This window comes from Gopherus evgoodei, chromosome 2 (assembly GCF_007399415.2).
Source record: "Gopherus evgoodei ecotype Sinaloan lineage chromosome 2, rGopEvg1_v1.p, whole genome shotgun sequence".
Taxonomy (NCBI): Eukaryota; Metazoa; Chordata; order Testudines; family Testudinidae; genus Gopherus; species Gopherus evgoodei.
This window is the reverse complement of record NC_044323.1, coordinates 39,847,771-39,871,845: the sequence shown is the minus strand read 5'-3', so window position 1 is coordinate 39,871,845 and position 24,075 is coordinate 39,847,771. Positions and strand designations below refer to the sequence as shown.

The 24,075-nt window shown below is 40.5% G+C and overlaps 3 protein-coding genes across 3 annotated transcripts in view; all 3 read left to right on the top strand.

The window, feature by feature from the left end:
• Positions 1 to 3,959, top strand: part of LOC115644816 (macrophage mannose receptor 1-like) — a 16,531-nt gene extending 12,572 nt beyond the window's left edge. The window contains exons 4-5 of the mRNA XM_030549282.1: positions 467 to 581; positions 3,901 to 3,959. Coding sequence (XP_030405142.1) covers positions 467 to 581; positions 3,901 to 3,959 — 174 coding nt within the window. The remainder of the gene's footprint in view (positions 1 to 466; positions 582 to 3,900) is intronic.
• The window catches only part of LOC115645570 (macrophage mannose receptor 1-like), a 13,548-nt gene extending 2,761 nt beyond the window's left edge, over positions 1 to 10,787 (top strand). The window contains exons 2-8 of the mRNA XM_030550435.1: positions 467 to 581; positions 3,586 to 3,782; positions 5,463 to 5,553; positions 6,160 to 6,392; positions 7,391 to 7,556; positions 8,700 to 8,852; positions 10,682 to 10,787. Coding sequence (XP_030406295.1) covers positions 5,544 to 5,553; positions 6,160 to 6,392; positions 7,391 to 7,556; positions 8,700 to 8,852; positions 10,682 to 10,710 — 591 coding nt within the window. The 5' untranslated portion in view covers positions 467 to 581; positions 3,586 to 3,782; positions 5,463 to 5,543 and the 3' untranslated portion in view covers positions 10,711 to 10,787. The remainder of the gene's footprint in view (positions 1 to 466; positions 582 to 3,585; positions 3,783 to 5,462; positions 5,554 to 6,159; positions 6,393 to 7,390; positions 7,557 to 8,699; positions 8,853 to 10,681) is intronic.
• LOC115645571 (macrophage mannose receptor 1-like) lies at positions 10,706 to 18,125 on the top strand. Its single transcript, XM_030550436.1, has 4 exons — positions 10,706 to 10,793; positions 14,144 to 14,305; positions 15,459 to 15,500; positions 17,201 to 18,125. Exons 2-4 carry the CDS (start codon positions 14,200 to 14,202, stop codon positions 17,416 to 17,418), a joined length of 366 nt encoding a protein of 121 aa, XP_030406296.1. The 5' UTR covers positions 10,706 to 10,793; positions 14,144 to 14,199; the 3' UTR covers positions 17,419 to 18,125.
• The last annotated feature ends 5,950 nt before the right edge of the window (positions 18,126 to 24,075 follow it).

The window sequence follows — 24,075 nt, the reverse complement described above, 5'->3', positions numbered from 1 at the left end:
ATAGAACTATGATGCAACAGAAGAAGGTTCTTAAGAGCTGCAGAAACTGACTGAGGTTGGTTTCAGTTACCCTAGAACTCACCAGATTTAGGCTTTGCATGTGGAAAAATAATCAATATTATGTTTGTTTTATTTTATTGCATTGTTTTCATATACTAGATGGAAAGCAATCGTTTTCCTGTGAGAAGGACTTTTTAAAAAATCTGCATGTTCTCCCTGTCATTGAGGGATAAGATAAACTTTAACAATAAACCTCTAAGTTGCTTGAATTCACAATGCTTTTCAGCTCAGGTTTAGCAAAGTTTAAATTACACATCCTAAAGCTTTGCTAGCCTTCCCATCCTTGCTTTCTTTCTGTGGGAAGAAGAATAGCACATGAGTAATTAGGATTATTCACATATAACAGCTTCCATTTGGTGTGCAGCATTGAATGAAATGTCCAGTTGATTTTTTTTTCCTTTTTCAGTGTTTCAAAATATTTGGCTCAAGTGAAAATGAGACATTGACGTGGCATGCTGCACGAATGGCTTGTATAAATTTAGGAGGAAACCTGGCTTCCATACCAAATAAAGAAGTCCAAGGTATAATGTGTGAACCCTTTGGTACTAAATGAAACATCAACCAGTTCCCATAAAACAATTATAAATGAAGGCAAAAAATGTAAAACTGCAGTTATATATTCTACTCTGTTTGCCCATTGTATAAATGTAACAAAAAATTTAGTTTGATAAGAAATGGACTTTGGATCATAGAAACATAGAAACTGCCATACAAGATTAGACCAGCAGTCCATCTAATCCTGTGTCCTGTTTCTGAGACTACCCCTGTGACAGAAGCTTCAGAGGAAAGTGCCACAAACCTCATAGTGTACAGTTATGGAATAATCCGCTCCCTCAGGAAATTACTTGCTAATCCCATCAGTTATTGGCTGGTTTTTATCCTGAAGTATGAGGATTTATATTCATTATTACATACAAAAAACTACATTAGGCACTCAGAAGTTAGGAAATGTCAAAATTAAGGTTGCCTGAAGTCAGACTAGATGATCACAATGGTTCTTCCTGGCCTTGGAATCTATCAATCTTAATTTGGCCTCCTTGTGTGCCTGCATTATGATACAGCCTTTAATTATGTATACATGTAACCCACACACCCTTAGGGTGGGTGGTCTGTCCCATCTAGTGGTACCAAGACCACTTAAAGAGGGAGAGAAAACAAGTCTGCTCTACAACCTTTAGTTAACAGCCAGTTGGCTTTTAACCCATGCAGCAGAGGCTCATGCACTAAACTCCAGAGGTCCCAGGTTTGATCCTGTCCACCAATGACCGGGGTCTTGTTGGCTTTACATACACATACTATTTTTTCCACACGATCTCTGCCTTCAGTGCACAGCCTGAGTCAGCTTCCCCCATTGTCCTCCTCATTTCCATCACTCTGCCTTCTGCCGCATTCTGTTAGTGAAAAAGCTGATTCATAGTTTTTTACTCCCTGAAATCCGTTCCCCAAAGTTAAATTCACTGCTATTCATGAATATTTAGATAGCTGCCAGGTTGTGTGAAAATATTCACTAACAACAAAATATTGTTCTTCCAAATATCCACACCAGAAAGTTTGTGGGTCACTATTCATTGTTCAGTATTCTGCTGCCCAAAAAGTTTCATATTGTTCAGTCAGGGAATAAAAGCGACTAATCACAGACCAAGAGTAATGATCACTAGAAGTTAACAGCTCATACACAGACCATAGTATTGTTGTGAGCTGGGTGAAACCTTGTTATGGGTTGGGTTAAAATCTCGTACAAACTATCATTTAAGAAAGTTGTACGAGACAGGTAAGAGGGCACACTTAAAACAAGATATAATAGTCTGCCCAGAAATTAGTACCATGAGGGTGGGGGTTCTAATGGGTATTGTGACCAGGGTGGGAGTGTGTGTGTGTCAGAGAGAGAGAACACATACACAAATTGAAAACAGACAAAGACAGAGAGTGGCAGAGGCAAAAAGAAATAAAGCCAAGCAGTGTCCTGTGAGCCATAGGTGCTGACTCTGTGGGTGCTCTGGGCTGGAGCACCCATGGGGAAAAATTGGTGGGTGCTCTGCACCCACCGGCAGCCAAGGTCCCCACACCAGCTCACCTTGCCTCTGCCTTCACCTCCTCCCATGAGCATGCCATGTCCCCACTTCTCCTCCCAGTGCTTACCAAGCTCCAAGAGGGAGGTGGAGGAGCGGAAACATGGCTCGCTCTGGGGAGGAGGCGGGGAAGGGATTTGGGGAAGGAGTCCAATTGGTGCAGGGAGGGGGCAGAGTTGGGGCAGGGACTTTGGGGAAGGGGTTGGAATGGGGGCAGGGCAGGGGCGGGAAGGGGCAAGGCAGAGGTGGAGCTGGGGTGGGACTAGGGGTGGTGGGGGTTGAGCACCTACCAGTGCCAGGAGAAGTTGGCACCTACGCTGTGAGCCCAGTGTAACCTGGGAAAAGCGAGAGAGAGAGAGAGAGAGAGTATGGATGTGCTGGCTAAAGAGGCTTGGGCCTATAAACTAAGAAACTGCTCCTTTTGTTCCTGGTTCCTCCTGTGTTGGGAGAAGCAGGATTTTGTACGTTCCTTTTTAAAAAAAAATGCATCAAAGAGAATATTAGACTCCATCCATTTCTACTTCCAACTGGAACCTCCCAAGGGCCCCAAAATTTGACTAGCTGCTCAGGTCAAAAAGGGGCGGCAGTCTGAAAATATTTGACGAATCGTAACAAATTATGTAGAAATTGGATAGGGTTGTGAAAGATTCTGTTAACTGTTTAAAAAAAAGTATACATTCATTATGAAATTTATTCAAAATGAATTATTTGACCAGCTCTTCTAATAATGCTGCATTATTCATAAAAGGTCACAACAACCTCAAACAAAAAACAAAATAAACAAAACAAACAAACGAAACAAAACAACCTCAAACAAAACAAAACTAAACTAAAAAGGCATTTATTCCTTCCACTTTTACATTGGCAATATGAACGGAGAGAAAATTTTGGGGAGGCATATTTTAGCATACTCAAAACCTTCCTTTTCACATTGGTTTTTAAAATTAAAATGCCTTGTTTCCTGTAAGTTAATGTTTGAATAGCTTATATTCCTTACAATTTCACCACCAAACGCTATATTTAAGCCATAAAATGTGACATTTAGGGTAGGTGTATGCTAGAAGTGCTGTATTGTCACAGCTGCACCGATGCAGCTGCACCACGGTAGAGCATCTGGTGAAGATGCTCTATGCTGATAGGAGAGTCAGCATAATTACTCCACCTTCATGAGAGGTGGAAGCTATGTCAGTGGGAGAGCATCTCCCACCAACATAATATAGGCATGGACAGTGCTTCGGTTGCTGTAACTTGAGTCACTCAGAGGGGTGTCTTTTTCACACCCCTGAGTGATGCAAGTTAGATCGACTTCAGCGATAGTGTACACCTGCCCTTATTTTCAAGCAGGTGGGATTTTGCAGAAAAATGTTTTTACCGTGACCTCAGTTGTGTTCATTTTTTCTGTCTGGAGAAAATAATGTTGAGGTTCCCTTCATTTAAAATGTTTGCTTCCTTTCAGCCTTCCTCTTCTACCATTTAAGAGAAGTCATGACTGATCCATAGATTGGATTGAATGATATTAATAGTGACCTATCATTTCTTTGGACGGATGGAAGTGGTGTATCCTATAAAAACTGGGCCAACGGTGCACCTACGTACAGACGCACATACTCTTATTTTTATTATGGTGGTGGTGATGAGGAGGACTATCAGGAGGTAAATCAATCATCATTAAACAGCCATGAATGGCTGGGCAACCGTAATTGAGCCATCTTGTGAATGTGCATTATGCTGCAGTTTTTAATTACATAATTATGTGCTATTTTTCCCACAGGACTAGTTTTTGAACTGGATGACAAAAAGCACATCCTTAGCACAAAGGCATTTCCCTAGCCAAATTTCAAATCCCTGCTCCAAAGCATTGAGGCATTAGAACTCTTCAAAATAAAGGCCACCAGATTTTATTTTAACATCTAATATCAGTCTCAGAAACAGCTAATCTGTTCATGGCTGAAACTTCCCAGAAAAATTCAGCCTGATGGAAAATTTCATCCTGAATGGTTAAATTCTGGCAAAGGCATAAAGCAACTGAAAATAGGGTCTTGTAACAAGAAGTATCAGTCAAACTTAATTATTGGCAAGGCTGCATGCTGTGTCTGCAATATGATAATAGCTACACAGCCTGAGTGCACAATAAATGATTTTTTTAAAACTTCAAGTGCAGTTGTACCCATCTAACACACGTACAGACTAATGCTTTTAGTATGTAATTTTACTAAAATAAGTTTCAAACAGTCTTTTCCTCTTTCCTGAAAATCCATTTTAATGATTTTCTTTACAATCAAAAGTTGGACCTAGCTAGACATACAATAGATATTCTAGTTCATCACCCTGATCCTTACAAGAGTCTTTCCTGTTACAGGAGTGAGCGGGTGAGATTCTGTGGCCTGCATTGTGCAGGAGGTCAGACTAGATGATCATAATGATCCCTTCTGACCTTAAAGTCTATTACAGCTGATAAGAATTATGCTTTACAAATAATATTTGTTACAAATTTAGCCCCTTTTCAGGTGAGTAAAGTATCTGTGAACTCCTCATATTAATGTTTTTATTTGTGAGTATTCGCTGTCTGCAGCTATTGGCACTAGACAGCCCAGAAGTTGTGAAGAGGAAATGAGGCCATGGCCATTCTCTTTCCTCCACAATTGCTAGGAAAGGGGTGAGGCAGTGTTAGAAGGAAGGTATTTGATGAATTCTGAACATTCTGATGAAATTTAGTAGTATCTTCAGTCCGACTTCATGCTACCAAGCTCCCATTGATACCCTTCCATTAGCAGTGGAGAAGAACAGCTGAAGTAAACAAGGATAAATGAACTGCCACCATCTGTCCTCTCAAACATTTATCACAGTGTCACATAGTGGTGAGGAACCAACATTGCTTCTAAAATAATCCAGAGCAACAGCAGCTTCCATGCTCCAGGGAACATTGTTTGGGATTATGAATCATAGAATATCAGGGGTGGAAGGGACCGCAGGAGGTCATCTAATCCAACGCCCTGCTCAAAGCAGGACTAATCCCGAGACAGATCTTTACCCCAGTTCCCTAAATGGCCCCCTCAAGGATTGAACTCACAACTCTGAGTTTAGCAGGCCAATGCTCAAACCACTGAGCTATCCCTCACCCATGAGGAGTTTGTGAAAGCTTGGTTCCAACCAAAAATAGATTTTTAGGAGCTATATGAATACTGACATTACAGTACTGAGACTTCAAATGTTGGAGGACTGAAACACTTGTAATATGCAGGTCTACAAAACCTGCGGGAGGAGGAGGAGAACTTGTCTCCTGATAGTTACTTTTTCTTCTGAATTTGTGTTCTCCTTTCCCCCCTCCCTTAGAAAGACTGTGTCGTTATAACAAAGGAAGAAGGGAAATGGAAAGATGAAGATTGTGAAAATGACAAAAGCTATATATGCCAAATGAATTTAAGTGAGTTCTATTTCACCAGCTTTCTAAATTTAAAAAATCATTGAAAACTCATGATGGCTTTTTAATTTTGCTTGTGGATTAAATTCTGGGTTTCCACATAGAACGTATCACCTATTGGAAGGCATTCTGACCTTCTAAGGCCTCCAAAATTCCTTCTTCTCAAGTGGTGCAGTTCTGCATCCACCCTAATGCAAAGTTGCACCTTAAAAGTGCAAGCTTCCCATAATACTTTCTGAATATTGGGGAGAAATTATTATTTTAATTTTTTAAATTTGTTCTACAGAAAATAAGGGTTATACCAAAAAATGAATGATGATAGAACTGAATACATTGAAACTGATGCCATAGCAGATTCCACAGCTGGGTCGATCTAACTTTCTAGCATGGACCAGGCCTATATTTTCTGTATTCACAAACTATTCATAATTTTTCCTTAATTTTAACTGAAGAATTTTCACTTATTGTTAGTGCTACACCACTTAATTTGTGCAACAATGTAGATATTAAACATTATTACTACAAAGTAAATCCATGCACCTGATTTTTGGTTGTTATTTATGTATGCATTTATTTATTTATTTATTTATTTATTTAAAATTATTACAGACCCTAAATTACTTCATTCCCCAACAACAATTCCAGCCTCTGGCTTTATCTGTTATGGTGACAGTAGCTATTCAGTCATCCATTCAAAAATGAAATGGGAAGAGGCAAGAAAAAATTGCAAGGACAGATCTTCAGATCTTGCTAGTATTTTAGATATCCGCAGCCATTCATTCCTATGGTTACAGATGTTAAAGTATGGAGAGCGTGTATGGATTGGTCTTAACAGCAATGTGGTAAGTGTTGGATATTATTGTACTATTACAAACAAAAATAAGCTCTCATGTTTTATATATAAATATTGGTTGCTTTCATTGTAATGCTGCTGTAAGAGCTATAGTCTCAATTCACCAGAAGCATGCCTGGACTTCTAGCACTCCTGTCAGAGTTCCTCAAAGACCACGTAAAGCACATGGGATGGATAGGAAGATCCATAGAAAAAGTCCTAACGGGAAATTGTAGATGGAGAGCTATAAAAACTGTGGAGGGAGTCGGTGTTAAAATCAGGAAACCATGGAGACAGGGCGTTGAGTGCCAAATAATTTTTACCCTCAAAATTACTTAAAATCGTAATCTAAAGAAATGATGATTAGGCAGGTTGGCTTGTCAATAATCGCTTCTCTTGATACCTGTCTGGAAAGTGATCCCACATTTACTTACCTAAAGTTCAAACCATGCTTTAGAGGACACCATTACTTCAACAAGCAAAATAATAGTGAATAATTTAAGAAGATAATACCGAATGTAAATAAGCAATAAAATAAACTATGCTTAGAATAAGTTATGTTTGGAAGAGCTGCCCAATTAAGTTTTAGTTTGTGCTGCCCTCTCCAGCTTTATAAATCCCCAGAAAAATCATCTGTCCATGTAAATGTCCAGAACCAGAGCGCCAGCCTATTATATTATTTTGTCACATACTGCATTGTGCCTGCTTGTTCCTGTACATTGAAAACTCCTCAAGGAAGAGATTCTGCCATTTGTTCAACTCAGTTCATGTGTTGGACTGTGCAATGCCCTATAAATACTGTTAGCTTTAAAAAAATAATCAAGTATTACTCTCCTCATGACTCAAGTGTCAGGCATTTATTCAGTATTTTGATATGTGAGGTATTAGAAAATGACAAATAGAGTGTTTCTGATGAAAAGCTGAAATAACAAATGCCAGTGCAATTAAAACTACATATTGGTACCTTTGTATTGCCATTTATATTATCTTAATTTATGCTGGTTTTAGACAGATGGCCATTATAAATGGGTTGATAACTGGATACTCCAATATACTAAATGGGCAACAAGAGAACCAAAAGAGAAAATAGCCTGTGTCTATCTAGACCTTGATGGAACCTGGAAGACAGCATCTTGTAATGAAAGCTCCTTCTCCGTCTGTAAACAGTCAGATGGTAAACAATTGAACTTAACAATTTAAAGAACACAAGACTTATTGTACTGGATCATGCCAGAGGTCTAACTAGTTTAGTATCCTATCTCTAGCAGTGGCTGTCCCCAACAACCTCAGAGGAAGGTGCTTCAAGAATTCCACCTACCTGCCTTCAGAGTCTGGGATTCTACTAATGAGGTGGTACATGACTTTGAAGGCTTTGGCACTTTAAAGCCTCAGTTGGTGTAAATGGGAATAGCTCCATTGACTTCAGAGGTGTTATTTTTATTTACTCCAGCTGAAGATTTGGCCCTCCATTCCTTTCCAGCCTTGAGATATTTTCCTCGTTATATGCAATTTTCGTGGGTCGCACTGGTGGTTGTGCATAAGTTAAATTGGTCCTGGGCTCTCATCATGACTATCCATCCAGTAACTAATTATGAAAGTTCTAGGGGGAGGTGTCCTGGGAGCAGTTGGAATGGAACACTTGGGAGAGGTTCATGCCCACCTTTCGGGGTTATAATTTTAAGAACCGGTACTCTTCAGGCCAGCATCACAGCAGGGAGACGAGACTCAGGTGTAGGAATCCTGTGTGATGACACCTTTAAAAAGTTTTAAGGGCATGTACTTTTCCCTCACAGCACTCTTTAGGCTACACAATATATTCTCTTCCTGATGTGGGTTATAGAATAAATGGCATTGCTTTACAGTAGCTTTTGAGTTAATGCATCAGGCCGTAAACTTGCTTTAATCTGCATATGCAACTCACAGTGGTGAGCCCAGCGATGTCAATAGAAGTTGCAAACATGATTAAGAGCTATATTTAGCATATGGCATTCTGATAACCAGTGATGGGCCCCATATAAGTGTCTAAACTTAATGTGACTAAATAAAGAGTACAACAGACAATACAGCATGCAGTTGCAACACCAATACTTCACCAGCTGAAGGTAGTCTCATATAAAGTGATAATGAAAATTCCAGATGGATATCAATATTTAGCTGTGACTGGGGGGGCGGGAGGGGCAGTATTTTCCTGGCATCATTCTAAGTTAGTAGTAGCTACTTGTAACATGGTATATGTGTGCTGAGTAATTTTAAAGACTAATTTTTTGGGTTATTCATAAAAAAGTACTGATTTCAAACCACATGATTTTTTTCACAGTTGTGGCCCCTCCTGATCCTCCACAGCTGCCTGGAAATTGCCCTGAATCAAAAGAACTCAGATCTTGGATTCCTTTCCATGGTCACTGCTACTACATTGAATCATCAGCCATGAAAAGTTGGGCCCAAGCTTCCCTGGAATGTATTCAATTAGGTGAGTGACTTTTATTGAGACAAAGACTTAATTAAGGACACAGTGTTCATTTTACAAAGTTCCTTAACCGCCAAAAACCTATTTATTAAAATGAGTTATTTTAAAAACAAAGCATACTTCCCACTTATGCTTTTTGTTTTGTTTTTGCTTTTCACTCTGCTGGGGAGATGAAACTAGGCTGATATGTTTGACTTTCTCATTATAGTCATTTTCATTGTCTGGATTTCACGCATTGCAAAATACTGTAAAATTTTGATCCTAACATAAAAAAGCATTTAACCTATGCTTTAGGAATCTTTGACAACTTCTAAACACATGGGGCCAGATTCACCAGTACACTCTGTCTTCCCTCCAGATTATTCCAGTAATCTGTTGAATTAGTATACTTTCCAACATAGACTTTAAAGCCAGAAGGGACCAGCTAGTCTGACCTGCTGCACATTGCAGGCCACAGAACCTCACCCACCAACTCCTGTAAAATATTCCTAACCTCTGGTTGAGTTACTGAAGTCCTCAAATCATGGTTTAAAGACTTCAAGTTACAGACAATCTACCATTTACACTAGTTTAAACCTGCAAGTGACCCTTGACCTCTGCAGCAGAGGAAAGTGAAAACCCCCCCAGGGTCTCTGCCAATCTGACTTAGGGAAAAATTCTTTCCCACCCCCAATACAGCTATCAGTTAGACTCTGAGCATGTGGGCAAGACCCAGCATACAGACACCTGGGAAAGAATTCTCTGTAGTAACTCAGAGCCCTCCCCAGCTAGTTTCCCATCACCAGCCATTGGAGATATTTGCTGCTAGTGGTTGTACATCTGCTACATGCCATTGTAGGCAGTCTCATCGTAATATCCCCTCCATAAACTGATCCTCAACATGAAATCCAGATCTTCAGATTTTAATATTTCCTTAAGATCATGCTGAGATGCAAAAGCAAAGCAGGGACAGTAGGGAGAGAGAGTTGCACAAGGGGGACAGTCCCCTTTCCCCTTTAATTAGGAACAATAGCTCCCCCAGTTGGTTCAATTTTTGCCTTTCTCTCACAACTGAGGAGTATTCCCCTTCAACTGTCTATGCTCCCCACCTAGCTGGCTCTCAGTGTCAGGGGCCATCCAGTAGTGGAGCCAGTATCCTAGTAATCTAGTGAGCGCAGCTGGCCCTGAAGGAAGCTGTCAGACCTGATTGGCTGCAGGAGTCAGCTAGCTAATACTTAAGTTCAGCAGCAGTCCATTGGCTGCTCAATGTGCTCTTGACCTGCAGCTATGCTTTCGCATGCCCCAGCACCGCACTCTGTCCCCTGACTGTGACTCTAGTTAACGTTTTGTCTTTGGCTTCTGACAGTGACTCAAGTTAACTATCTAGCTTCAACTTTGGCTTCAGACTCTTGTGTCCAATTCTTGGTTACCCCTTCGAACTACAACTTTGGCTCAGGCTTTAGCTTCTGACTCCCAGCTCTGACCTGTGGCTTTGCTCCAGGACTGTGCCCCAGATGCATTCAGCTCTACCTGTAGGCCAGACCCAGACTGTTGTTTCAGCCATCAGGCCAGACACCCACGACTTGATCATGGATGCTCAAGGCTGTAGACTCCAGGAGAAAGGAGCATTAGCTGTTGCTGTGTTGAGAAACCTAGTTGTGACTCAGCACATTCAATTGCCATGATTAGCTGCTCTTCCCCCGGAGGCAGAGGAATGGAGGAGGCAGCCAATCAGAAGGCATTGTGTAAAAGTCTCAAAGATAAAATTGACTGCTATTATAGTTGTGAAGGGGCAGGTCATTATATTGGTTACTCTCTTTGATTATGGTTATTTTTTTGTTAATGCTTTCCAGATGCTACTTTCAGTAGAAGATTTGGCTGAATCCAACTTTCTGACACACAGGATACAGGCTCTTGAAAGCAAAACACAAGGTTTTTGGACAGGAATGTACAGAAATGTGGATGGTAATTTTATTTTACTGTCAATATTTAAATTCATAAATATTTGTCAATAAATGAAATCTGAAGAATACTTTTATCCCTTGATGCACTGTTCTGCTGATGGACTGTATATGTCTTTTAGTCTCTAATGTCAATGGGTTGACCCTAGGCATCCTCTACAGTGACCTTGTCCTCAGAGGCCACCAAAGGTATCGGATAAACCACCAGAAATGACATGTGAGGGAAGACCTACTAGATCACAGTGTCTTCAGGTGAATCTGATTGCATTGTGAAGTCTTTCTGAAATCACACATCATTGCTATACAAGAGGAAAGGAAGAGATTTTTTTTTGTCTCTGATATGGACTCTGTAAAATCTTGGTCAGCAAATTTGGTTTGAGTTGTGCATAGGCTGTTTAACCAAACAGATCTCTGTCTGGTTGCTGGTTCCAGTCACTCCCATTAAGACACATTTCTAGATAGTCTGAAAAGCAAATTGTTCATAATTGGGCTGATGTATCCACCTTTTTGGTAGAGCAGTATTTTGAGTGCAAGTGCAAGGCCTTCTCTGGTTGAGTTCCAATTAGTGTTGCTCACCAGGATACTGGAAGTGTTGGGAAAACTTCAGACTTCAAGGTGTGTGTTAGACTTCCTGGCTAGTGAAGGCCCGGAAGGAAGCACTATATCCAATATTGATGGGGATTGTGAGCCTTTCTATTAAGGAAAGTATGCCACCAGATTTGAGGAAAATCTACATATACTTTTCAGTTATTAAATCCTTGCTTGACTTTGGCAATTTTACCAGTCATTTAGCAGCTTCCAGCCTTCCCTGCTTGAGTAAGGTGACTGAGAAAATGTCTGTATGCCTCAGATCTCCTTGATCCTTGTAAATCTAGTTATGGTCCTGGATTTGAACAAAAACCACAGTTGTTACACTGATCAATGTTCTCCGGCTAGTGATGGTCAGTGATCAGGTGCTTATGCTGATATTAGTTCTGCCAGTTGCCTACAATACAATCATAAGGTGTTGACAGTTCTGCAGCTGCGTGCAGGGGTTCATGGGGCTACCCTTGGAGTGGCTACATTACTTCTTATCAGAGGGTTGTCTTGAAAATTGTTCATCAGCCCAAATGCCACTCTCACGTTGGGTGCTACAGGATTTATTTTTGTCACCATACTTGTTCAATGTGTACATAAGGCCTTCATGGAGGTTAATGAGGAATCATGGTTTGCAATGTTTTTAGTAGTCCGATTGCACACTAATGTATATTGTGAATGGACATCTGGACATGGTTAAGAAAGTAAATTATACCTGTAACTGTCCGGTGTTGGGGCTCGACCCTCTCAGGCGCAGCTGGGAGCCAGGGCGCCTCACTACACGCGGCAAAGAGTTCTGGGTTCCGACCTTTAAGCAGGGGTTAAACAAACAAATAGTCGATAAGCCCAGGCCCGGGGTCAGGGCGGGGCAATAAGCAGTTCAAAGCTCAGGCCCCTCAGCAGGGGCTGAGCAAACAAATAGTCTACGAGAACGGCCTCCTCAGGCCAGCGAGAGGGGGAGTCTTCCACCTTTGGACAGGTGGCAACAGGAACGCAGGCCCTCCCACTCCACTGCGTTCCAGCCCGGGGCCCTAGCAGCGGCCAAGACTCGCTGCTGTCAGTGGGGATCCTGGCCACAACACACTGACTTTGGTTCAGGCTCTTCGGGAGCCAAACCAGGGTCAGCTACCCCTGGGCCACTTCCGACCTCCCCTTCTCTAGGTACCTATGTCTCGCCGGCATCTTCCAGTGGATCCCAGACCATGAGTTCCTCAGGATACTGGACACAGGGAAGCTCAGGCAGCTCCTCAGGATACCGGGCACGGGGCAGGCTCGGCCAGTCCTCCTCAGGATACCGAGCACAGGGAAGCTCAGGCCAGGCGGGAGCTCGGCCACCCGCGTCTGGTCTTTTCGGCGGCCGGCCTCCAAGTGAGCACCGGGGTTGTGCTTTTATACTTCCTGTCCCACCCCTTGACTTCTGGGGGGCAGGAACAGGCGGCAGTGGCTCTGCCCACGTTTGAGGCTGCAGAGGCTCGGCCCTCTCAGGCACAGCTGGGAGCCAGGGTGCCTCACTACAATACCATATTAAGCATTGAAAAACTGATAGTAAAGAACTAGCCATGAGTCAGCATATACAGTATAATCTGATTTATAATTACATAGCAAATGAAAAATGAGATTTACAAGGGGGGCATTTAAACAGAAAAGTATAAGTGTTTTACTGTTATATAGTTTTATTATAATAACTCCAGCTGGGAACATACAGTATCATATGCCCTTTTTTATTTTATCACCATTAGTTTTAATTCCTGCCATTGTCTCGCACTCTTTCATTTATCCTATTTTGACTAGTCTGCATTCATAATGAAGTTAACATTGTTTCTAACTACGTATTGTTGTTAACACTGTGTTTCTTTTATGTTACTCATTGCGTTATGTATAGCTGAAAAACTCTATAGAAATGAAGTGCATAAAAGTTCTTTTCCATCTCAAATGTTGAAGTCTTCCAGCCTCTGAGATGCTTACATCTTCTGTTAATAGATGTTTGTTTGTAGTAAAAGAAACATAATTAGCACATAAAACACTGGATTATGGTCTGATCTTTTTGGAAGCACTGTCCATCGAAATCAAATTGTAGTAATGTGGTGGGGTTTACAGATCCCACACCGAACCCAGGCTAAGGAATAGAGCAACGCTGGGCTAGGGAAGTCCCACCCCTCAACAGGCACAGGGCATGCTCTTGGTGGAGAAATAATTCATAAGGTCACTTGTATCCCAGGAAAAGTGGGGAAGGAGCTGCAGGTTGCAGCAAGAAGGAAGGCTGAAGCCAAGTTGTGACAGGAGTAACTACAGCTTTGTTAAGGCTACTGTAGCAGCAGGGATCTGGATACCCTATCCTCCTCTTTGGGAGCTGAAAGCCCTAAATGAGACTGCTTTGATTAGAACGTTAACAGACGAAGTGGAGTCTTCTAAACCAGTTACCACACCCCAAACAGAGGTGCTCTAATCTGTAGGAAATGACCTAGGGAAAATGTAAATAGGAGCAGTCAGGAGGGACTTAGGCCCACCATGTACAGCATGGCTTGGGCCCCCTCTGGGATGATAAGGCAGGCAGAGACTGACTACAGTGCCACCACCTGAACACTAGGACAGTTGGTTATCAGACAGTTTTAAATACTTGTACCAGGACAATGTGATATGTCTTCATGCCACAAAGCAGGCGCTAGTTACTAGTAAATTGCTTGACTTTTTTAAGTCCCTTGGTGAGCTAAGGAGTTACAATGGACACATTGATTTTCTTCTAATCTGTTATAATTAATATATTCTTTTTGACTTTAGACCAATGGTTGTGATTAGACAACACCATAGTGGATTTTGTCAACTGGAATGTAAAAATGCCCACTGAGAGCGAGCACTGTGTTGAAATATCTGCACCATCTGGGTATTGGAATAATATTCTGTGCTCTTCTGAAAAAGGATTTGTTTGTAAAAAACCAAAGAGTAAGTTATATGATTAATATGATATACTGTACTAGATTTATGATTTGTTATTAGTAATTATTATAATATTTATACTGTGAATATATGCTGTGTATTGTGTGGTATATGTATGTGTGGTATGACATGCGTGTTTGTGTGTAACCCATATATATATTATATATTTACTAGGGCTATCAAGCAATTAAAATAATTAATCACAATTAATTGTATGGTTAAGCAAAGTTAGAATGCCATTTATTTAAATATTTTTGGATGTTTTCTACATTTTCAAATATATTGATTTCAATTACAACACAGAACACAAAGTGTACAGTGCTCACTTTATATTTATTTTTGAGTACAAATATTTGCACTGTGAAAAACAAAAGAAATAGTATTTTTCAATTCATCTAATACAAAGACTGTAGTGAAATCTTTTTATCATGAAAGTTGAACTTACAAATGTAGAATTATGTACCAAAAAAAGTGCATTCAAATATAAAACAATGTAAAATTTTAAAGCCTACAAGTTCACTCAGCTCCATCACTGCACAAGGGGTGTCATTGCAAGGGAAGGCAGAGAAAGCTATTTACACCTTCTCCCATTGCACACCCATGCAGAGCCATCAATAAGCTGGCCACAACCATTTGCAAGTCATGACATTCAGAATTAAAGTTTCTGTCCTGTCTCTACCTTTTTCTGATATCCTGCTAGGCCCTGTGCCTTCCCGTCCATCCTATGCCTTCATGTCCAGCCAATCACTCAGACAAACAAGTTTGTTTACATTGTAGGAGATAATGCTGCCTGCTTCCTGTTTACAATGTCACCTGAAAGTGAGAACAGGCGTTCTCATGGCACTGTTGTAGCCGGCATCACAAGATATTTATGTGCCATATGCGCTAAAGATTCATATATCCCTTGATGCTTCAACCACCATTCCAGGGGACATACGTCCATGCTGATTATTAGAAATAAAAGTGAACATTTTTAAACTAGTGTTGTGGTTCAGTTACATTAAATAGAAAAGTAAAGCTGTTGTCACATATTTAGCATCTCTATTAATTTCGTTTACCAAATGCATTGTAGAATACAAAGCTAATTGTAGTCCTTCATATTGTTCCCTGCATAGATTTTATAGATGTTGAATAAGTGTTTTGTTTTTCTCTTTGAAAGTTCTTGAAGTTCAGCCAACTGAGAAGCCTCCAGATAAGAAAGGTAAGACTATCTATAAGCAAAATAACAAGAAACCCAAAATACCACACAAACATAGGTGATTTTGAAAATCTCACCCCCTCAGTGATTTTGGAGCAGAAGTCCTAAGTCAACAGGAGTAATTTAGGAGCTTTTGAAAATCCTACCCTGAGTAGGAGTGGTTGTAAATGTTCTGACATAAAATTACTGTAAAATGCATTTCCAAATAATTAACAGCTCATATCTCATTCATTAAAAGTGTGACTTTGTTAAAATGATACCTTCTGATTCATCAGATCTGTGGGCCAAATCCTGAGGGCCTTATTCAGGGTCACATTTTGTCTTGGATAGGTGTGCTGGAGTGAAGGAGTGCAAAGAACTTTCCTGTCTTGAATGCCTCATGCAAGGGCCAAGGACAATCACAGTCTTTACATGTCGGAGAACTCAGGGAAATGTTTCCACCTATATCCTCAGGATGCAGATTGTCCTGAAGGGAGTTACAATGAAGCAGGGCTGTGGCACTGAATCTCATCTAACTCGCCCATTGAGAAAGTATTGTGCACTAGAGAGAATGAGGAGCAAAAGGTCCTCCTTACACAGTGCTCCCCATGGATGCAGGGACAGGGTGGCTTTACATGGCCTTTTACTCATAGTCTAGCACTCAGTTTTTACTCAGTTTCTGTTCTGTCCAATTCTCATAATCCCACTAACTAAACAGGAGTTGAGCTGAAACAGGGACTGAGTATAGTATGGACATCAGGATTTGGATCTATATATTCAGGATAGAGCTGTTCAAATCATGAATAAGATGGATTATATTTGTGATTAATTTGATATGTGGCTAGATTTCTCTCTGTTTGCTGTTCATGGAGTCCTGTTGTCCATGATTCACATGTATTTAGAAAACCGCCAGATATTTATGAAAATATTCAGAAATCTCCACATTTCCATGAATTTTTGGACAAAAGAATCTTAGTTGAAAAATTTGTCCTGGAAAGATATTGTTCATTACTTGCTTTCTGATATTTGTTATTAGTTAGTGAATGTTTATCGTATGTTCACCTGTTCAAAAAGTTTGTCACCCAACTGGGAGCAGAAACCAATACCATATGACCTAAGTGACCAGTCATGGGGCATAAATAACAAATAGATTCCGAGATCTCCAAATTTGCTCCTACACCACCTTATTTCCAGCCTACTACATAATACTTAGCTGTGGGAAAGAAGGTCCAGCTACACACCAGCAATCCCTTGGCTGCTCTAAGCTAAGCTAAGCTTATATTGGCACAGAACTGGCTCCTAGTTCAGGACAGGAAGAACATCTCCATCATCATCAGATGAGCCCAGTGCATCTTGAATACAGCTGAGTATCGCAGAGTCATAAAGGTTAAGGCCAAAAGGAACCAACAGATCATCTAGTCTGACCTCTTGGACATCACATCACTACAGAACTCCACTCTGTTACCCTTGTATAAAGACCAGTAACATGAATTAGACTAAGTATTATGGCCCTCAGAAGACTGAACTATTGTGAGAGAGAAGCAGAGAGTGGGAGGGACCAAAGTGCACCAATGCCTGAGACCCTGCATGGTAGGAATTGATTAAATGAGAGAGACCCAGATGAGCCTAGCAAGCAAATCTGGTCCATTGTTATCCATAGTCCAATGGCTTCCATCTTTTATAATCACTGAGATCCTTAGCAATTGTTTTGTGTTCATTTACAGAAGAGGCTGTTGCACCTGCTCACCTCACAGCTTGGATACTAGTTATTCTGGCTACTCTTATTCTCACTGGAGCTGGCCTTGCAGGCTGTTTCTTCTACAAGAAAAAGAGACAAAACCAACTACAAGGAGATGATCAAGGCGCAGAGACACTCTTAAAATGCCGTGATGCTGTTTCAGGAACTAGTGATACAAAGCATTCTGTGCCAAGTATTGAGTAGAATGAACAGGTTATCCTGTAGTGCAATAAATTTTTTGCCTGATTTTGGTAAAATTTGCCAACTAGAATACAAGAAATCTTAAATCGAAGCTTATTTCTCTTGTTTAAGTAGTAGCCTGTTTGTTTAGCACTGTCTGTATTTTTATACATGTACTTAGGAGAAGCATTTACTCCTCTTATAGTCTTGTAGCATTCAAGATCTTCTCATATAAAAGTAGATTTTGGTGAAAGGAATGGGAAGGGCTATTCAAATGGGACAATGGATATACTTAAAACAACTAAAATGGAGCAAACCAGTGTGAACAAATATTCAAGAAACTATGGTTTCTAGTCAGAACTGGATTGCCATGAAATATAATGAATGGTCAGTTTATGTAACTATTGTGTTTGTGGAAACTGCAAAGAACTCAACAAAACATTTGTCTAATTCTGTTGAAATCCTGAAAATAATCCCAAAAGCTTCACTCCAGCAGTCAAGCTGTTTTTATTGATGGGACTGTACTTTGCTTGAGTCTTAAAAAGAAACATTGTTGTATATTATCACTTTTTAGATAACTTCTGAAGACATAAGTAGTCTCCTGTTTTCACTTTCTGTTATATATAAACAGTGAAACCTGTCAGAAATCTCTCAAAAGGTTTTGTAGTTTGTGCTTGTAAGTCTTGTAGCATATTAAATGATGTGAATTAAAATGTTCTCACTCAGTTATGAATGGGCTGAAGCAGAATGGAAATGTTTTCCTTCATTCAGTTTAGTTCTATGAAATAAACAAACAGAAAATGTCTTTTTGTGATGTAGTTTTCATCTTTAGAACTCTTTGTGCAGCATGTAATCTCTGCCCTTCACACTTCACCGATATTGTCAGTCACTAATGAGAGCAAATTAGCTCAGCCTCCTAGCGTGTAAGTAGACTTTTCAGCAATAATTTATAAGTAGAGAATTCCTCTTGAAGTATCAAAGATATTGCTACAAACTGCTGAGCCTTTTAGCCCTACATTAGTGTGCCAGTGTCTGAACCAGCCTTCTCTAATAGCTCTGAAAACTGGATGGGGAAAGACTTAGCAGGTATAAATTTATTCTGTCTGGGGGAACAAAAACTCATTTAGGGTCAAATTGTGGCTGGCCCTTACCCAGATGTGTGGACAGAGGAGGGTGTAATTTCTGGTTCCCTCTTCACTAACCTTTTAATGCACAGTGCCCCATAGGAAGTGTCAAAGAGGAAGCAAGGCCCTGCTCCCCTCCCTCTCCATTGACCCACAGACTGGATCCAGGGCAACACAGATCTCTTAAGGTTCCCAGATTAGCCAGAAGATCTCCAGTTTTGTGGATCCTTGCCTGGAACCCTGAGCAGCTGAGTTATTCTCCTAATTGGGAGAGCTGCAGAGCTATGGAGAGGGACTCTAGGCTGTGTCTTTATAGTTAGAGACCCTGCCTAGATGGAACTATCCTCAGAGTCAACCAGGAAATTAACCATGGCAATCCCACACACAATACAGCCCTAAACCCACCTACAGCTCTTCCATAGTGATGTCAGAAGTTAACTAACTTGAGCTGGCATGGCTCCTTTTCTGCTCATTTTAAGACCGGGAGAACAAATTCTGTTAATAGCTTGTTGAATTTTTTTTATTCAAAACTAAAACTTTTTTTGCCTGATTTTTTTGGTTTTTTGGTCTTTTATTTTAAGAGTGTTGTTGGAAAATGTATTTGAATTGTTTTCTGATATTTACAAAATGTATTTGAATTGTTTTCTGATATTTACAAAAATCCCCAAAATCCGAAATGAATTTTGTTTTCAGTTTTTAGTTATTTTACCTTTGTCTCCCTTTTTTCGTCTCCCTCAATTTTCCCTTTTCCCATTTTGTTGCTGAAATGGTGGGGGAAGGGAGGAGGAGAAAAGTGTGCGGGGAGGTGAGGGGGGAAACCACTGTGATGAAATGAGAATTTTCTGAAATATTTTTATGAAGCCTGTATGTGTCTCAGTTTCCCCTGTATTTCGCATGGCTATTCAGTGGGGATGAGGGGGAAGCACTGTTTGCACTCAGGGCAGGCTAAGGCCTGGCCTATACTAAAAAGTTAGGTTGATCCAGCTATATTGTTCATCAGTGTGAAAAATCCACACCTCTGAGTGGTGTGGTTAATCCAACCTAATCCCTGTTGACCTAGCTACTGCCTGTCAGTGAGGTGGATTAACAGGAGAACCCCTCCCTTTGGCATTGATAGTGTCTACTCTGAAACACTACAGCAGCATAGCTGTACCATTTTAGGTGTAGACAGACCCTAAGTTTTCAGTGTAAACCAGCCCTCAGAGAGACATGAGCCTGAACAATGGGGTTCACAACAGCTTGGCTGGGGCTCCGGCTAACCAGAATGGACTATGCTTTATCCTTCATTTCTTTGTGCTAACCTAAGGACTTCCTATGCTGTGTTGCCCTGGACTAATAAACTCTGTTTTGAAGATGCTGTTTGAGTGTTACTGCAAACGCTTAGTGAGGTGTGTTAATTCCAGAAGAGTGTATGCTTCTTTACCTAGGGTGATCAGACAGCAAATGTGAAAAATCAGGATAGGGGTGGGAGGCAATAGGAGCCTATAAAAGAAAAAGACCCAAAAATCGGGACATCTGGTCACTCTATTTTTACCAGGAGTCTGTCTCAGTTGGACTCACTGAACAGAGCTCACAATGTGTGACAGGAGTGCTGAAGCCCTAGATGCTGTCTGGTGCAATCACGTGGCCTACCCTGTGCAGAAAGAGTGAGACCCTTTGGGTCTGGCACACTGGGGATTCTCCTAGAGACTTTCAAAGCTGAGTGCTTAGCACCAATCTTGTGGATCTGTGACAACAATACATTAAAAAAAAAAAAGTTTCACCTCTCTTTTTCCTCCCTTCCAGAAAGATAACAGGGTAGCTAGCTGGGATGTAAAGCTACCCCGCACACACCAACTGTCCATTTTGACCATGCTGTCTTGCACTAGAAGTTCCCTCATGTGCTTTGATCTGCTTCTGTTTTGGGTGCAGGATAGATTTACTAACCAGTTGCCACCAATTAACTGTTTGTATAGACAAGGCCTTAGATCGATAGTTGATCCTCAATATTTGAGCTTTAATGTATTTGCTTTTCTTAGCTCTAGAAACAGTTTTGCCAGTGTATGTTTCTATCGGAAACAGATGTTCTTTTTTTTAGTTCCAGCTTCTACTACTTGTTGAGTTCTGCTTTTTTTAAAAATTATTTAAAGGATGAAGAATTGTTTCCTTAGCTGTTGTTTCTTTCCTATCAACTAAATGTACATGTTTTCAGTCTTCTTGGAAATCCCCACCCCTGATCCCCTGGAGTGATGCAAGTTTTGCACTGTCCACGTTGGTGTTATGTCAGTGGGAGATGCTGTCCTGCAAAATAGCTTCCTCTTCTTGCTGGGGTGAAGTAATTATACCAATGGGAGACTACTCTCCCATTGTCATAATGCATCTTCACCAGACATGCTGCACTGGCACAGCTGCACTGGTGTGCAAAATCCAAAATCAAACATTTTAATTTGGGAACACCAGAAGTTTTTATTTCGATCAAAAATGCCAAAATGAAAATTTATGAAAAATTTCAGTTCAGAACTTTTAAGAAATAAAGATGTTGAAATATTGGAATTTTATTATGGATGGAAATTCCAAATTAAACTCAACTCCATACAGAACTCTGTAGCATATCTTCTCAGCACGTCAAACCTGCCCTCCGCTCTCTTCACTGACTTCCCTTAGACTATCATGTCAAGTTCAAGGTTCTTATCTTCAAGGTACTCAGTGGCCTGAGCCCCTGCATATTTGAAGATCACCTAAAGCTCCAGGACCAGGACTGGCTTTATGACCCGCGAGGCCCCATTGAAATATTCGGTGGCGGTCCGGGGCTTCGGTGGCACTTTAGCGGCTGGGGGTCTGCTCCGGGTCTTCCATGGCACCGAAAGACCTCTCGCTGCCAAAATGCTTCCAAAGATCCCCGGAGTGGACCCTCCTGCTGCCAAAATGCCACCGAAGACCCCCGGAGTAGGGATCCTTGAGGCGTGGGGCCCTCTTAGGCACGGGGCCCGATTCTGGAGAATCGGCATAAAGCCAGCCCTGTCTAAGACAAAGACCATAGTAGACAATTCCACTCCTCAGACAATGGAACTTCCTACAATAAGTGTTTAAAGTTCAGCTGGGTAAGAGACAGAACTTTCTTGTTAGCCAGTCCAAAACTATGGAAGGAACTTTCCTCTTCTCTCCCCCCACTTCTAGAACTAAGGACCATCACAAAGCTCTCCGCCTTCTGCTCCAAGTACAGAGTGCACTTCTTTGATCTTCTTTAATATAAATCAATAAACCCACTACAAAAACAAAACCCTACACACACAATTCTTCTCTTGGGGAGAGAACGAGAGGGAATGAACTACATGTGACAGTTGTTGAATGTGCTATTGGAAGCTGCTTGGATACTACAGCGAAGGGGGCAGTATAAGAACACATATTAGAATAGACTGGTCATTCTTTAATGTTTGAGCTAATTCCCAAAACTGTCAGTTAAGCAAGGTTAGCAAATCCTTTAAAATTAGGGCAAGGGACTGGCATCCTTTTGGCATGGAGTCTCCTGCCCTCATAACAATTCCCTTTCCTGGTACACAGGAGCCAAATGTGGCTAGGCAGGTGGAGAGCTATGATCATGACATGACCAACCAAGGAATTGTGCACATCCTATTACTGTATTTATTTTTTTACCCTGTTCTTTCACCTCACTCTGGCTGTCTCATCTACCTGCTATGTCTTATCTAGCATAATAGAGCCCAGCCTGGTTGTGGCATTTAGATGCTACATAATATAAATGTTTAATAATTCTACTACTAATAGTAATGTAATTTATTTCCTTCAATCAGTCATCTAATATTAAAATCAACAATTACCAACTTACCTATGTCATACAAGAATTTTGTCCTAGTGTTACTGTGCTGCCGTTAGAAAGTGACACACTCAACAAATATGCAACCAGTAAAGTCTCGTTGAGCTGGTAGATGATCTGGCGGGACTTGCATCAGTCCAATGAAGTAAATAGGATAATCTTGCTGATGATGTGTGTCCTGGGGCTAATGCATGTCTGAGTGGTTGGGGACTGGTACCGCAGGATGCTGCTGTGATGGTAGCAGATACAAAGCAATTTATTCGGATAGGAAAAGTTAGTATTCTACTTTACAAGCCGTTTTAGGGAACTAGTGGTTTAAATGGTTTACATGATTTCAAATGGGACTAGTTAACATTAAAAAATGAGAAAAACATTACAACTCCCTCTTCGGTTTTAAAATGTCTTAAATGGCAAGATTCAGGATTATATGTATTTCTTGCAGGAACATTTTCAGGGTGTCCATGAGCCAAACTAGTCTTTGCATAAAATTACACATTCACTTTGTAGTCTATTACTTTCTTTAGTTTATACCACTGAACATTACTCAGAGTCTGGGGTGTGTAGCAATGAGTAGAGATAGAACCATCAATAAAACTCTACAACGCATATTCCTTTTCAGTGGTGTAGCCATTCAGTAGAATAGACATGCCCTGTGCACGCTTGGAATATATATTTTAAAAGTATTCCCACATGTAATATAATTAGAATCACAAAATATTCTAATATTTGCTATGCTACAATATACCAAAATGATATTCTTACAATGTGTACACCCATGTAGCTGAGCAAAAGTTCTCCTTTCATTAGCTCTGTCTGGAGGATATTATAAATCTTGGTGACTGGAAATTTTAGGGGGCAGGGACTGTCACTTCTGTGTATGTGTAAGTTCCTTGCACAGTGGGGCTTAACCTGATTAAAGCCTGTTGGTGTTGCCACAATGTAAATATTAAGTAGTACTAATTAATATCAGTGACAATGTTTGATTTAAAAAAAAACAAAACCACCATATGGTTTTGGGGATGCTGTCATGCTACAATTCCATGAGCCTCCATCTTAATAAATACAAAGGTACTAAGTGAAGCTAAAAAAAAAAAAAAAAAGCATTTGTTCTCTCCAGAACATGAAAAATCTTGGACAAAACAGATACTCTCAAGAATGCTGGTGATATTGTTGAGGGGAAGGATTATATTTGCTTTGCTTTTCGTTACTGTTAGCTATTTTGTCATAATTTCAAAAGGAAAAATTCTGCCTGCTTTGTCCTTAATTTCCTACTATCAGTATATTAAGCTTCTATAGAATTTTATTATTCAGCAATTCATTCAATTCCTCTTTTTTATTTTGGTCTTGCAGATTTGCTTAAGGATCTGCCTTTCTCTTTGAGTTTTCTGCTGTGTAGCCAAATCAGGTGGGTTGACTAATTCTTGTATTTAGGCATCTCCATTGTAATAGTAGCAGAGATTGATGAGTTTCCCTGCTGTCACAGCTTCCCTTCAGGTTCTGAATAAATAAATTATTGTGCTTGAGGTAGTTATTTCACCTCACACTTTTTATAATTTAATGTTCCAACTTCTCTTAACTTCAGTGAAAGGAAAGAAACTGATGGGATTTGTCTAGATGGAGAAATTAGCTGACATAGCTATGCTAGTATCATTATATAACATCAAAGGTGGATGCTGATTCTAGAATAGTTCCTTTTTCCGATTTAGTTTAATATGCTTCTACTTGAAATGCCATGTCAGTAAATTG

Excerpts from the sequence above, each read along its gene's own strand:
- LOC115645571 (XM_030550436.1), top strand. The coding sequence starts at position 14,200 with ATGCCCACTGAGAGCGAGCACTGTGTTGAAATATCTGCACCATCTGGG. Across the intron at positions 14,306-15,458 it reads TGTTTGTAAAAAACCAAAGA|TTCTTGAAGTTCAGCCAACT; the intron begins GTAAGTTATATG and ends TCTCTTTGAAAG. Across the intron at positions 15,501-17,200 it reads GAAGCCTCCAGATAAGAAAG|AAGAGGCTGTTGCACCTGCT; the intron begins GTAAGACTATCT and ends GTTCATTTACAG.